The sequence below is a fragment of the Pygoscelis adeliae genome, unplaced genomic scaffold (genome assembly GCF_000699105.1).
Source record: "Pygoscelis adeliae isolate BGI_AS28 unplaced genomic scaffold, ASM69910v1 Scaffold410, whole genome shotgun sequence".
Lineage (NCBI taxonomy): Eukaryota > Metazoa > Chordata > Aves > Sphenisciformes > Spheniscidae > Pygoscelis > Pygoscelis adeliae.
Genome location: NW_008823913.1, coordinates 702,957 through 718,863, shown reverse-complemented (window position 1 = coordinate 718,863; position 15,907 = coordinate 702,957). Strand labels below are relative to the sequence as shown.

Below are 15,907 nucleotides of genomic sequence, written 5' to 3'. Positions count from 1 at the left end.
TCCTCGGAAGTTTTTAGCCTTCCTGCTCTGACTTTTGTATTAGGTCCACCCACTGTGCGTTAGGCCACACACAGTAACACTGAGTACAGACCGTTGCATCCTGGCTCCTAATTGTGTTGCAGAAGATGTAGAGCATTATATAGGCTCCTGTCTTTGAGAGATGGGAAGGAATAACATGGCAAGGAGAAGAGAACTTCACTACATTATAACTGGGAGCAGGAAGGAGAGATAGCAGAAATGGGGTGTTAATTCTTTGGGTGAGAAAAAGGACACATTGAGTGAAGGAGAGCAGAAATCAGTAAGTGAAATGCAGAGGCCACAATATATTAGCAGCCGTAAAGAGGGTGCTAGGAGCCATAAAAGAAGACATAATGGCAGAGTATTATACTTGCTTTCTATCTTAGAAATTGCTTTTGCTCCTCTCACAGAGGTAGTATTGGAGCTGTGAATGGAGTTACGCAGTAGTGTCGTAATTAAAATTTTGCCAGACAAAGGGGGAGTATCAATAAGGAAGCAGTGGAATAAGAGGATTTAATCAAAAGATTTCAATATACCAGAGAGACAGAGACAGCCTGACATGAGAAAGAGGACCTGAAATATAAGCCAAGTATCCATCAGACTGTGCCACACACAGCCCCTCGTTATGGATTATCCCTGAAGTTGGCAGTGTTTTAAAAATATAGAAAACTGGCATTTTAATGAACCAAGAAGAAACGCTAAAACCAAGATCCCCAGGTCTATGGATATTACTTTGCAGATGCTATTTTATATGTATTTATATATTTACATATGTAATATATAGTGCAATTTGCTATAGTGCCATAAACAATGGATTCTCAAGAAAGTGTGTAAAGGCAAAAGGAAGTAGATTTCCTCCTAATCTTCTACTGGCATTGGTTATCCCCAGTACTCTATAACAGAGACATGATTATGCTTTTGTAGGGCAAAGCCACAAGGTCTTCGCTCCCCTGAAAGTTCCCGCGTTAATATTTTCATGCAATGTACTGGAAGTCAAACTCGACCAGCAGGTAAACTCCCTGTCCCTCCTGTTCAAGCTCAGGTGGCTCTTTGGGGACATGGCAAGGTCCAGGTGGTCCTTTCCTTCCAGTGAGAGAAGTGCTGAAGGTGAGGGTGAAATTACGTTTGCAGTCCTTCTCCTGTGCAGTCCCTCCCCTCTGGAGGGTTCACGCCTATCACTCCTCCTCAGGACATGGTTCATTGCAGCATCCCCGGTACCATGCTGAGTTTGACCTGGGAAGTTTTATTCATGCAGATGCAAAGGAAAGGACATGTGTTTATTAAGGGAGTTTTTCCTCATCCAAAGCCTCTACCATCACTTAGGATCAATTTGGTAACTGAATGGAATACATGTTTTGGAGAGCAAAAGTGAACTAATATTATCTGAGTGAAGAGGCAAGCGTGCAACGTAAGCCATGTGAGCCTTTCAGATTCATGGGACAGCGCCAGCTTACATACAGAGGACATGCCAGAAAAGCAACTTCAACTATTCATCTACCTAAACAACCTAGAGTGTTCGTTGAAGCATCCTCATTGCTTTTCAGTGGTGCAGAGAAGAGCTATTCAGATTTGGCAGCCAAAGAGCTGATCTTTAACTCTCCAGCGGGCGTTTATGCCGCGTTCGCTCCATACCGGCTGGGGGCTGCAGGTCTGAAACCTCCCTGGGCACACAGGAACGCTGATGGAGACATCAGGTAGAACAGATGGGGAATTTCTCTCTCCTCTTAGAGTCCGAGGAAGGGAGTAAGAAATTTATTTTTTTTTTAGTTCTCTGAACATTTATTTGCAGGAAGGGCATTCTGCATTAGCTGTTCCTCAGTTGGCCTCAGTGAAGAATTACGTGTCAGTAGGTCTGCTTGTCTGCATCTGATAAATGCATATTGTCAGTGAAATGTGAGGTAGCATATAAAATCACATGCAAAATAAGTTTTCAGTTTACACAGATTTTTTTCTTACATTTCTGTGTTAAGTTTTTACTTCATGGTACCTGACAGTGGTACAGCTAGAGTAAAATATGGTGTTAAACCCACTGAGCCATAAAATCTAGCAGATGAGGCCATGTTGTCTTTCATTTATGTCTTATAAGGACTCTTCCTTAAGTCCTTGCAAGAAAAAAAAAAGAAATTCTGATTTGTGAAAGGGGGAAAAAAAGGTTGGCTTTTTTAATGTTAATTCTTCATTTTTTTATTGGAGTAAAATTTTAGAATAGTGATGGTGGAGAGGAAAAAAAAGACGTGTTTATCTCAAAAGAATCCAGAGATTAGGGTATTTGGGTACCCAGCTGGGACGGGGCAGAATTGAAGAGAGACATTTCCCATTGCAACTCCTGTCATTTAGGAAAGGATTTACTTTTGCACAAATTCAGAAAAAGTGACATTTTGCGGGGGTGGGGGGGGAGTTATTGACAAATGCCTAGTGCAATCATTCTCATTAAGAAATGAAAAGTATTCTGGGTCCGCTCCTCAGATGATGCGTGTTCGCAAAGCATCCCTGACGTTGTGAAGTCCATTGAAGTAGAAGAGTTGGACAGCAGAGGATGTGGCCTGCGGCATGCGTGTGGTTTCTCTTAGATCGTGTGCGTTTATTCCTCTGTTGTGCCTTTTTAAAAGTCTGCTTGAAGTCAGCAGGTCTTTTTACATATTTAAAAAGGTGAGTTATATAATCGTGTGCTGAGCAGCTTGTTACTAACTTGTTTTTATCTGGAAGAAGCTGTTCTTTTTAGCGTTGTGAAAAATCAGACTTCCCCATTGGCATGGACTCTCTGGCAATCTGATAAGGATGTAAGACAACATGAAATTTTTGTTTGCTGTGGTTTTCCTTCAGGTTTGAGCTGCTCTGAATTGGCCCAATATTAAATACAGAATGCATATATGTTCAGAGATAGACTTACAGCGGGATTAGAGAAGCCCGTGTGATCACAGTATGACCCCTGCCTTTGCTCTCAATCTTCTTACAGGCTTATTCTATAGTCTGGGTTAAATTCTGCCTTCCAGCTCTTTTCCTAACTCTAATGTTTATCTTGGGAGCACTTATTCTTTAAGGCCCACAGTACTGGCATTGTTGGAGCTCCCACTGAAGTCATCATGGGTGCTCAACACCTTGGAAAATCCAGTGTTAATCCAGAAATTGACCCACTGATAGGCAAAAGCATTAAATGCATGAAATGCTTGTGATGTGCTTAGTGACATGCTCAACTGTCATTGACAAATCAACACATCCTTTTGTTGTGAATTTGCTCCTGATGAGAGATTCCTTCCACAAATTCCCCAAGAGAGTTTCTGTAAGGAGGAGTCACTTACCAAGGCACGTGCTGTGGATGTTCCTCCCAGCACGTCCTTGTGCCGGTGGGAAGCCCTCCAAAATCATGGGGCAGCGATATGCTTTGTGGAGTTTCAACCAAGCACTGTCAATCGCAGGGCTGAGTCCTGGGAATGAGACTTCAGAAGTGTGTTTCTGTATTTCTGGATCTCCTTCAGAGAAATAAAACCCAAGTGAAAATACCCTTTAGCCTAGTGCAGTCTATAAGAGAACTAAATTTACTGTCCTTTCTCTTCTGGCTTTAACCATTCACCAGCAATCTATTCAGAGTGAGAGGAGGACACTGACATATTTTTTTAGAGCGGATAGAAGGGAGGAACTTCTTATGTCACTCAAATTCCAGTCCAAATTGTCTGCTTGGTTTTTCTTAGCTGGAAAAAAGAACTGGATGATGTGAAGCACTACCTTTAAAGCTGAATCTTTTGATTATATTTAGTTTACTGAAATCCATCATGTCTATGAATATGCCTGGGAGAATTTTTCCTCTTGCTCCAGTAAATAACTTGTCAACAATATATGCTACTCTGTGCCCATAAAGTACGTTGACTCAGATACAAGCTAGGAACCTAATATTTTTGCATCTGTGAAAAAGAGATGAATCTCAAAATTCACATCTGGCTTATGTACCTAATCAGGCAGGGCTGAATCCTGCCTCACTGCCAGCAGTGGCCACGTGGAAAGGAAATACTCAAACAACATATTGCAGGTCATCAGCATAGCATGTTGAACATACTTGGACTTCAGCAACCTCTTCCACTCTGTCCTTTTAGTCCTGGGAGCTGCCAGGAGCACCTGACTTCTGCAGATGCACGGTGGAAAAAACAAGACAAGGGATAAAAAAACCAGGGAAAGAACACCGGTGTCTGTAAAGAGGATGAGTAAATCTACATAATAATGTAGTAGCTTAAAATTAGGAAAAAAATTAGAAATTACTAGGAAAGATTTAATCATAATCCTTTCAAAAATCTGAAGCAATTAGACAAAGCCAGAATCACCAGCAAAGTTGACAAAGGATTTGATGAATGTGCAGCTCAGCTTATGGGGACAAAGACACTGTGTAAGTCCATTGAGCCTAATAGAGCTACTCCAAGGCTGGACTTTGCTAGCAATGAATAGCAATAAAAAACCACTCATATTTCAGGGATTACCTAAGATAAGCAATGTAAACACAGTCCATTACCCAGTCGTGTTCAAGCTTATAGTCCTTCTTCATTGGCCATTACCTAGGGATCCTGGCAGACGGAAGAATAGAGCACAAGCAGTGTCGGTGGTGCAGAGGACATTGGCAGAATCTGGGATTTGACTGTTCCTGTAGGTCTCGCTGAGATGAGCTAGGGCTTGGTGTCCGAATACCCCATTGCTGTTTCTGCTGCCCCTGATCGGGCAGGACAAGCTGTGAAGTCTCACAGGTGTACAAGGTTTAACTAAAAGGCTCTCCATCCTGAGTTTTGCTAAGTAACAGAGAACAACTCTCCACTGGATTTTCTCTTTCCATCTGTGACTCAGAGCCTGCTCTCTTACTTGTGCACGTGACCGTATTTTGGAAGTTAGGTAAATGTGCCGTCTGTCCAGATGCTGAACCTTTCCTGTTCCTAAGACCTGCGGGGATGTGATTTCCACACATGTGGATACAGACAGAGGAAGAAAGTCACCTCCTACTGGGGGGATGGGAGGTTGAGAAAATGAAGTTCCAGCAGTTGCTGTCATACCAATTCACTCCATAACCTTGGCATGGCCTTTTACTTCATCTGTAACCTGAGGGTGGAGATATCAACGCTTGTTGAAGTAGTAATGTCTTCAACATTTACATTTCTTGAGTGCAGGGGACTGAAACAGAACTTCCGTCACGTGGACAGCTTTCAGATGCCTCAGATTCCATGAAAATCCAAAATCCGAGATTTCAAATTAATAGATTGATAGAGATTAATGAAATTTCATCATGTATTTGGATCCGACTGTTGTATTACACTCCAGAGATCCCTCCTTGTGCCACTCAGATGCAAAGCACCAAGTCAGGTGGTAATAAACGTAAGCCATACAACTGGAAAAACACAGGAATTCAGTCAACTGTAGCGTGACGGGAGTAGTTTGGTGATGGCTGGCATGACAGCAGCACCAGAGCTGGGAATGGAGAACTCGGAGTCAGTTTTCTTAACAAGGCTCCTGCTGCAAGTGCTCCGCATGGACAGTGACCTGCTCCAAGGTGATTTTTTTTTCTCCGCAACCACGAAGAGGAGGATTCTTCTTCCAGTCAAACAATTAGTGGCCTGTCATTAGTGACATCTATACCTGTTGCTTGGTATTTTGAAAGCCTTTGTTTCAGAGGCCGGAAGGGAGTAGGAGAGCCTCCTGCTGATATTACGCACAGGGGTTACCACAGCCACGCGTGGAGGCACCTGATTCGTGATGGGAGAGGGGTGTCTGGCTGACATCTCCGTTGTTCTCCTGTATTTTCTTCTGCTGCCTCTAGGCTGGTAAGCAGAGATAACATTATGAAAGAACAAAGCAGATTCATCTTTTCTGCATTCTTCCCTGCTTTATTGGAGTTGCAAGAGTTTTTCTGCCGTCCATCCACTGGTTTTTAAAACACTTAATCTCATAAATATAATCTCGTATTAATAATGGAAGTGGCTCATCCTGATTTGGTAGGTCACATTGGCTCTCTATGTGGGTGCATGAGTGTGGCCTAAAGACCGTACGAATTGGCATTCTGAATCGTGTACTGCACCGCCCTGAATCTCTCTCAGTTGTTTCTTGTCTCTCCCCCAGAAAAAAAAAAAATTCTCCTTTGAGTCTAGGGTGCAGTTCTTTAAATGCCATGCAAAAAAAAGGAGGAAGAGAAACCACATATGATCCTGCTGACTAAGGAAATATTTTAAAGCCAAAAAGGTACTTAACAAGCTGAGCTGAAATCACTGTACCTCTCTGGGCTGATGCACTTTCATGCTTCTGTGGATGTCTTTGGTACCTTGCAGGACTGGGGTTTCACAATGGAAGTACTGCACCAAAAATTGCAGGTGGCACGCAGTAGTAAGAGAGACCTCAGGCCATTCCAGTCATGAGGGATGCGTTGATTTATTCCCAGAATAAATCAAGTAGAGTAACAAAACAATACATGTTGCATGCGAGAAGAACGTCTCTTTCATAACCTTCCTGGCCAGGGGGAATTTCTGCAACTTGCAATGTCATTCTTCTCTTCCCACCATGCTTGTGATCATCCTTTTTATTAAAACTTCCATGCTCTGTGTTATTGGCATCCAGCGGATAAATTCAAATGTCATTTTTCTAGAGGAATCCAAATAAAACTAGTTTAACTCTCTTTGACTTCTCTCCAAATGAAATCCCGTGACACCTTGTCTTTTTGTCTGTTATGCTCTTATTTTACATTATTTTGTGATGGTTTATTTGCAGTAAGTAGCTCATCATGAATACTCAAGGGTTTCACTGAATCTATGTGTCTTTTTACTGATGTGGGAGGGGTAAAAAGAAGAGAAAGAAAGGAGTACGCGACCTCATGTGAGCAATATGGAGTCTGTGTACATAGAAGACAAATATTTTGGCCGTATTCTAGTAAAGAGAAATTGCTGTCTTCTTACAGAAGAGATAAGAAAATTTATGATAGTTCAGATCGCGGCAATAAAGATTGGAAATGGAAGTTGAATTAATTTCATAACGTCCCTTTCTGTTGGCCTACACAAGAAAATACATGGTAACAAACTAAATATAAGATAACAAACAAAATATAAGGTAACACACTTGAAACCACAAAGGAACAATTGCCTTTTAACCCAAAACAAAGGAAAAATGAGAAAAGATCAGTGTTCAAATCCTACTACCTCTGTGAATCACAGCAAACCACCATTCCCTTAAAGATACATGTGAGAGCTCTGCAAAATCTTCAAAGCTTATTTCAAGGGGAAACACAGTTACAAAGGAGTGAAGTGCTTTCCCCTTATGTAAGTCTGCTACCTCTTTCGATCAGTTTCTCTGTAAATTCAGAGCAACTTCAGACTACCTTGGTCAGAAATGAATGTTTGCACTGAAGCTTTTTACTTTCCTGAAACACTTCGGGATGTAGCTTCTGTTGAAAGCACATTGAGGTTTTAAAGCCTTTTGAAATGATGGCACGTTTCCTGCAGTTCGTCGCTTTTGCACCATCTGGCAATTGAAATCTTCTCATCACCAAAGAGGTTTTAGAAGGCATAATGCAGCCACGCTTGTCATTCAGACTGAGCCCGATGGGGTCAGTCCTTAGGAAACAAGATTAAAATCTCTGAGTAACCTTCAGATTCAGTCAGTCCCTGGTGTGTGTTTTGTTCTTCGGGCCTTGTCAGCAAGAGCAGGTATTTAATCGCTACCGGACATCCTGGTGGTGTAGCTGTTAGGAGACCATTTAGTTACTCTTGGTGATAGTGTCTCTCAACACTTGTCCATTGCAAAATTAATTGATAGTCTCCAGGCCTCAGAATAAGTGTTCGGTAAAATGTTGTGTTGTTAAACTCTGATACAGCTTCATAAAGGTAGTAATTCATGTGCTGTCGCTATATGAAGTAACCGGCGCCAAGCTCCAGTCTCTTCCGTGAATGGGTAGTGATCTGTATTCGGTCCCGCTGCGCTGTGTTACGGGCTGCCATCTCGCTGGGGTACGGCTCTCAGCGTCAGAGAACTTCGTTCTACCAGGCTGCAAAGCAGGACCTGGGATTACCGGATGGCTCTAAAACATTTTGCTGTTTTTATTGTTCTCAGGGTGGAACCTGCACTTACCCGGATCAAAGAAGATCGAAAGCGGATCATCTTACCAGCAATTGACAATATCAAGTACAACACTTTTGAAGTGCAGCAATACGCCAATGCAGCCCACGGCTATAACTGGGGCCTCTGGTGCATGTACATAATCCCACCGCAGGACTGGCTCGATAAAGGGGACGAGTCCGCTCCCATCAGGTAAATCTCCCGTGTGCTGTCATTTTGGTACTAGCAATGATTCCATCTCAGCTGTCTGCCGAGGGGGAGTTTAAGTGAAGCAAGGCCACAGGCTTTGTACAGGGATAGCGCAATGAGACTGAAGAAAGCAGATGGCTCTGCAAAGCTATGGATGCACGTGTCGCATCTCAGAGCTGCACCACAGTGTACGTAGAAGTGCATGTGCTCTCGTTGTGAATGTGTGGTTCAAGTTCACGTTGTGGCCCTTAGTAGGATGGCAGGATCTTTTTCATCTATGCTTTTATTTTCCAATGGACTCTGGCATGAGTAATAAGCCAGTGAATCATTGTGTGTATGAGAAATGAAGGTATTTTGTCTGTGACTACAAAGAGGCTGGCTTCACTTCTGGTCTGTAGGCAGCACTCAGCCATCAGCCCAAACCAGAGCTTCCCAGCAGCACTAGCAGGAGATGTGTTAGCCTTGCCTTGTTGGAGAGTTGCTCTTTTTTTGGAGAACTTTGCACGTGTTCTGAGTTTTTCTATTGGATTAATTTTAAAATGAAACTGGACCACGTAGTCAGAATGTCATTTTATTTTTCTCTATAAGGGAACGTTCTACCTTACAAAAACGGAATTTTCTAAGGAAATACTGTTTCAGGAGTTGTGATAGTGTTTTAGAGAATCATTACGGTGGGAAAACAGGAACTGATAAGGAAGGGGCTCTCCTTCCCTTTAATTTGAAAATTCATATTTTCTAGCCCTTCACCTCCAGTGCAGATGCTTGTCTAACAGCTCCTCTGAGATGTATTGTGCTGGGTGAAGAGCACTATTGTTAGCAACTGTTGAAATAAACGCTAAAAAATATGAAGCCCGGGTATGCAACTTTAGGTTGCTCTGCCCTATTTTTGAGCTTTCTTAGGAAGCACACAAATTACCACCTTAGAGTCATCTTCGTTGTGATGTATATCAGGTTCATCCTAAAGTAAGCTAAAACTCTATTGTGTGGTCCCAGCGTGGGCTCTGGCAGAGGGGCTGATGTACTTCCCTTCCAGTGTAGAGCTTGAGCTGTCAGGTCCTGAGAAGTCCATCCAAGCACTTCAAGCAACATACCCAACTGAAAGGATCCAAGTGGTCTTTCGGAAGGGAAAGGACATGGACGAACTGTTCACGTTTCTTAGTGATTGGCTGCCTGGGGCCATCTCACAGGATCTGTCCCTCATACAGAGAGTAATATTTCAATCCATATTTGAACAAGTGTTGCAAGTTGCTCTTAGGTTCATTCTCATGCCCCGTGACTGCAAAACAGAGCTATACAGTAGCATTAACCTTATTTACCACAAGACAGCACAGTCCTTCGTCACTGACCCTTTGCTCAGCTTGAAACCTCAATAAGCAGGAAAGTAATTACTTAGGAAATCAGTTTTCCTGGATAACACGCCCTGCTCTCCTCACATTGTTTTAAAAGTGCAGGTGGTTTATAACTATTTCACTCAGCCCTGAGAAATAGTTCATTGATGAAGGAAAATTAATCAGCCAAAGCTTTCATTCCTGAAATCAGGGTTTCAGTCTTTTATTCCTGAAAGGTTTTGCACACTTCATTACTTCCAGTTTATACGTGAAATCACTTTATTAATTCTCACATGAGTTGTTCTAGTATTTGAGTGTCTTCTGTTCTGGAGACAGTGATCACATATCAGATAAGACTGAACTAAGAGGTTAAACCTCAGCAAGTTCCTTAGACATGATTTTCAGCGGTGGTAGCTCATGTACTCCCTAAAATATGGAAGCTGCGTCTGCAAAACACTTCTGGAAATTCAACTACAGATATTTTTAATAGAGAATAGGGAATCTCATCCCTGTAATGCTGGGATAAGAGGTTTTTTCAGCAATACAGGGGCCTGATTTAGCGTGAGCTTTCCTCAGGTTTATGTTCACGCTCTTGCCAGAGTTATACTGGCTCTGAGTTGGACTGATACAGAAGTGAATAAGGTCCGAACTCAAGCACTGAGTAGTGTTGAAACCTGATGCACGTGAGTAGCTGGCTCCTGAGAGCAGTGATTTTATTCTGAACCCAAGTGAAGGAACCTGCCAATTCAACAGTGCATAAACTGCCCAGAGACAGATGAGACAAGCAGCACAAGGAGGAGAGCACCCAACCCTCATTGACAAATATCAGGAGCACTGAGACGTTGTGACTGGGTAAGTATCTCTCCTGCAAATTATGAATTACATGCCCTAAAACACAGAGACATCAACGCGAACTGTGAACACTTACCTGTCTCCCTGGGAACATGTGCTTTGAAGGCAGCGATCTGGGAGACCGGAGCATCCACTTTATAGCCACACTGCACTGGTTTCTGATGGGCCTCCGAAGCAGTAGCACCTGGATGGATTTGCTAAAGCATTTGGCTGTGCTGTTGTGTTATGCCGGCCTATAGAAATACAACGCAATTTTGTGGCTTTTAAGTGATATGCCAGCATAATTATGATAATGGAAGAGTGAATGTGCGAGTGTTATTGATGAAAAGAATCAGGAAGTCTGTACTTAGAATTGAGATTCGAAAGCACCCATGATGGGAACTTAGTAGCTGTAGAAAATTTAAGGTATATTTTCAAAAGGAAGGGGAAGTCAGACTAGTGAGCAAACTTCTTCAAAAATGTCTGTTGGTTTGGTACAGATTTTGGTTTTGTAACCAGCTTTCCAAACCATGTACTGCAACCATGATTTCTGTTTCAGTCCAGTTTGCAAGGTATGCAAACTGGCCCACATGGATGGTGTTTGGATCCACGTGTCTGTTCAGTGCGTTCCTAAGATTGCAGGACTCTTCATCAGCATGAAAACTGCAAGTTCATTTAGTCCTTGCTGACGCTGTCCCTCTTAAGGCTTCCTTTGACACTGTCTTCAGCAAATAGTGGGTTTGTTTTGTGTCTCCCTGTGTGCTTTGTAAAAGAAAAGGCTAATAACTAATAACCCCATGACCGGTTTTGTGGTTGGTGTAGCTGAATACGTCCTCCCAGATCTCCGAAGGGATTAAAGATTTTCAGTGTTAAAAAAAAAATGCATACCCTGGTATCTGTCAGTGAGGATCAGAGCCCTGGCATTGCTGATGTTTGCATTGTATGAATAAACGTCATCGATCTGCAGAACTGGGTGAGACATTTAGAAAGTAGAGTCAAATTCCTGTTTTCTTCTGGGATTACACAACAGATGTGCTTACTTCTTTTCTCAGAAGTTTTCTCTTTGAAGCCTGATCCTCCACTTTCTTGAACACTAACGGTGGTGTGATCCTACTCAGAACCTTGCTGGGAAGGAGCAGGAACTGTCTCTCAAGTCAGTGGGGCACCGTGTAGGCAGTCATGTCAAGTTCTCACCAAAAAAATGTCAGATCAGCTGTTGTGGTCCAAGTGACAAAGGAGATGTGGCCTTGAAGTGCAAATAAAGGTAAAGAAATAGCAAGAACAAAGTATCAGATTTTGTAAAGATTTCTGATACAGTTTAAAGTCGGGGTTTTTTTTTTCCACGTTAATACTCTGAAATTCAGAACAATTGATGTTCCCCGAATCAGCTTCTGCAGGCAATCCATTTTGCATGTTTGACGTTTGAGATGTAAGATGTCTCTAACGTGAAGATTTAAATGAGGATTGTTATTTTGACATGCTATGTCCATCACGTCATTTTCCATTTGTGTTCCTGAGAACACACTGCCCAAAAACGTCCTTATCATCTGGCAACAAACTGTGTAACAAAGGATCCTATTTCAGAGGGTTTCTAATGAATTTGACTATGCATTGAAACAAGCTGGGTTTTTTCTGTATGCAGAAGATACTACTGGGTTTTGGAACAGCAAGGAAGGTTTCTGGTATCCTGAGCGCTGGCTCGTCTTCCCTCACCTGCCGTGATTATGATAGACTGCTCTGTGTTTGATTTCTTGATCAGCAGCCACTAACATTAGAGTCATTAGTCAGCCTCACTCAGCCAAGCGCTGCACAGCTTTCCATTTTATCTTCCTCCGGCAGCAGTGGTGCATTTCATTGCTGCATATGTTCTCACTTATTGCTTTAATATGCCATAGCTTGGTACCAGTAGGAATGTGTATGTACACCCACTGAATCAGCCACTCCAGAAAGCACGTGTGTCTCGCTCATGTATATAAATTAGCATCTGATATGCCCACAGTGACGTGGTTTGTGCTGCCTGCTTTAGCTGGGCGCGTGCGTGCCCATCTCGTGTGCAAGGCAGGCCCCGTGCTGGTCTGTCATAGCGATGGTGATGCAGCCATGTTGGGTCTTCGCTGCTCTGGGAAGAAATCCATCTGTGCACCTGAGCTTAGGAAGGGGCTCATCTGTAAAGTCTTTCAGGATAAACCATGCTGTCATGTAATAATAAAACTGGTGACTGTTTATTGATTGAGTATGGCCATCTTTTCAGTTGCTGGTTCACAGGAGCCTATAACAGAGCAGTTTCTTTTTTATTTGTCCAGGTTCTGATGGGTATCCTGCCTGTACAAAAAATGTACTTCTGTGGGGCATCAGAGAGTTATTCTACATCGCTATTGCCCTGCCTTTCCTAGCCAAGCATTCTGGGTTGCTTTTTTTCACATGCTATAACTCTCCAAAGTGGTTAACAAACCTTCCCATCATTAAGCTTGTCAGCTTTTTTCCTGTAGCTTCTGAGCAGCAAATCTGTCCATGAGTCCTGTTCTCACGGCCTGGTGTGACTCTTTCTTGTAGAAGACATGAGTTGTAAGAAAAAATAAACGCTTGTGCAGGTACCAGGCAGGTTTCCCCACTTAATCTGTCAGGCCAGGGGTGAGGTGCTGCTTAGGAACCTGAATCAAAGAAACATTCTGCCAGGAAAGGTGGAAAACTCAAAGATATGGTATGTGATGTGTCATTTGAATCTGTTTCTCTCTCTCCTTATCCCTGTATAGATACGTTTATGTTTATATTTTATTTATAGTTATATTTGTACTTGTATTTATGTATTCATGTGTGAGTGTTTGTAGGTCAGTTGTCCTGGAAATTGGACTTGTTGTATGCTCTGAAAATTGTTTCAAATGTGACCTGATTGCATATTATGTATACTGACCTTAAGGCAGGGGGAAAAAGATGCATAAGGGAGAGGAAGACTTATCGTATCACGTGCAGTATGTCGGTCTAGTGCTCATCCCTTTCTCCTTCAGTTGTTCTTGACGAAGCGCCCAGGCAGCATCCTTCAGTTGTCTCTAAGGGGAAGGAGGGGGATGCACCTGGCTGGAGAAACGGGTATCGGCGCCTGCTGGAGTTTTGCCGACAGAGCCGTGCTCCTGCAGATCTCGCTAAAACGAAATAGTCGTGACTCAGACCTGCAGCAAGTGGCTTTCACTTCTGGCCAACGTGTCCTCTGTTTCTCATACCCCATCCCATAGCAGGCACTGCCCTCTTCCATACCGTGCCTCTTTTCCCTCGTAGCCACCCGCACTGTACCTGCGGCAGCAGCAGGCGGGGAGGGACGGAGGGTTTACCACCATGAAGCGCTGCTCTCTGCTTCCTCCCTTTCCCCAGGGTATTACCCAGAGTAATGTCTCTCTCATATCTCCCTTGCTACAGCCATGCCATCAGGTAATTTCCACAAATGGACTACACTGTATCTTTCTCCAGTGCAGAATCAATACTATTCTATGCTGCATTTTAAGGATTTAGCTGCAAAAGCCATTTTGCTGTGTTTCCCACGTTATCCTTTGAGTGCTGCTGTCGATTATAATTAATGCTTATAACATCCTCAGTTGTGTCAAAGAATATTCCACAGATCAATTAAGTTTCCCAACACCTTCGAGATGTTGGTAAAAAATAGTACACCTCTAATAGCTATTTTGTGATACCTTCCTTCTAAAAACGTCACTGTTTTACTAGAAAGTGCATGACTTAAGGAAAAAGGTCCTTTTATATATAGCAGATGTGGTTTAGGTTAATATATTTTACTCTAAGCTGTGAAGTGCCAAGGGCATGCACCTTCTCATTTGCTGCCCCTTGGCTAGTGAGCAGTGTTTAAGACATGCTAACACAGTTGCTTTTGCTCATATATCCATTTCTGACTCTCAAGAGAAGTCTTTGCTGCACTGTACTAGAAGTGGTAGATATACTGGAGTTTTTCAGGTACTGGAAAAACCCAGTGACAACAGCCAAGTGAGGGTCTCACATTTTTTGGAGAGCAGGTTTTTTTAAAAGTGTTTGCCATATGTCAATGTAACACTGTAGTCCAGTATAAAATAATCCACCTATAGGCTGAAAGCACTATTAGAAGTGAACCTTAGGCTTTCAAGCTGCTGAGTCAGTTCTCAGACTTTTACCCAGTATTATTATATGTGCTTCACAGATGGAGAAACAGAGGCAGAGGGAGGTGACTCGCTGAAGACCAGATGAATGACAGAGCTGGGAATACAGTCAGGGTCGCCCGGCTCACAGCACTATTACCAGCTCACTGGGCTGTGCACTCGCATTACCTTCGTTTACAGTTAGGTCAGTCAAAGCACGGGGAAGTGAAAGGCCTGGGCTCGATGAGGACTGAATGCCCAAACCTCTGCTTGAACCTGATGGAAGTGTTGAAAATGCAGTACGCAGAAAATCCAACATTGTGCATCGTAGGCAAGTTCTTCCATCACATCAGGATGCGGCCAGGGCAGAGCCACAGGCTTCTCAGTTTAGCTTCTGGGGTTGCAGCCGTGCTGCTGTGCAGAAGGGCAGTGGCTGCAGACAGCCAAATTCAAGTAGAGAACGGCACTGACAGTGGCAATTTTTGACTGGCTTCTCTGAAAAGCTGGATGTGGTTCCTTCTGCCATTGCACTGCTATTGTTGCTCGTTCCTGAAAATATTTTTTTTCTGAATAAGCCATGAAGGCTTGTGGAGCCTGTATTTGAATATATCTAATGAGAAGAAATAAAACCTAGAAGAGAGAGAGGGAGTTGCAAAGGCAGTCCTCAGTGGCATCCATCTGTGAGTGATGATTATGTAGTTGCATCTAAAATGTACTTCCCACCCCCATTCAATTAACAAGTCAGTGTTTTAATGGACAGAGCCGCCAGCTGCAAAAATCCATCCCCCAGAGAGAGAGATTCTAGCACCTGAGAGCAGTCTGCAAAGCCTAGCGGTACCGGTCCTCGTTAGGAAGGAAGGAGAAATGTCCTCATGGGAGCATCCTACCGCTGTAAGGAGCTGCCTCCAGAGGATTTTTGGGGGGGGCTGGAAAGATAACGAGTCTAAGCCCAAACTAGCAGCTCAGTTTTGCAAAGCGGTGATGCTCTAGCCTTCATCCGGTGAAGCCTGTTTAGCTTTAAATACGTAAAAAGGAAAATGAAGAAAGTGGCGTGTGTTTCTTCCCCCCACCTCCTTCCCTTTTTTATCATGGTTAACACTTAAGAAATACCTAAATACTCCCTCAAAGGCTTATTTCATTTCAGAGCTACTGAATTCCCTTTCCTTGGTCATGTCCTCCTTTTATTTCAGTTTCTAGACCAGATTTATTCCTTGGTAGCCTAAAATAAGGTTTTCAGTGATACAGGATGTGACAGTGGGATATATATAGGATATGTCTGGTCCTGCGTACAGGAGAGCTCTCAGCCTTTTTAGGCAAGTCTGTCTTCACACATGGCTCTAGGAACTATAAGCAGGA

General features: G+C 43.0%; 1 protein-coding gene across 1 annotated transcript in view; it reads left to right on the top strand.

The window, feature by feature from the left end:
* The window catches only part of GALNT9 (polypeptide N-acetylgalactosaminyltransferase 9), a 154,976-nt gene that overhangs the window by 61,278 nt on the left and 77,791 nt on the right, over nt 1-15,907 (top strand). Inside the window, exon 5 of the mRNA XM_009335287.1 lies at nt 8,083-8,280. Coding sequence (XP_009333562.1) covers nt 8,083-8,280 — 198 coding nt within the window. The remainder of the gene's footprint in view (nt 1-8,082; nt 8,281-15,907) is intronic.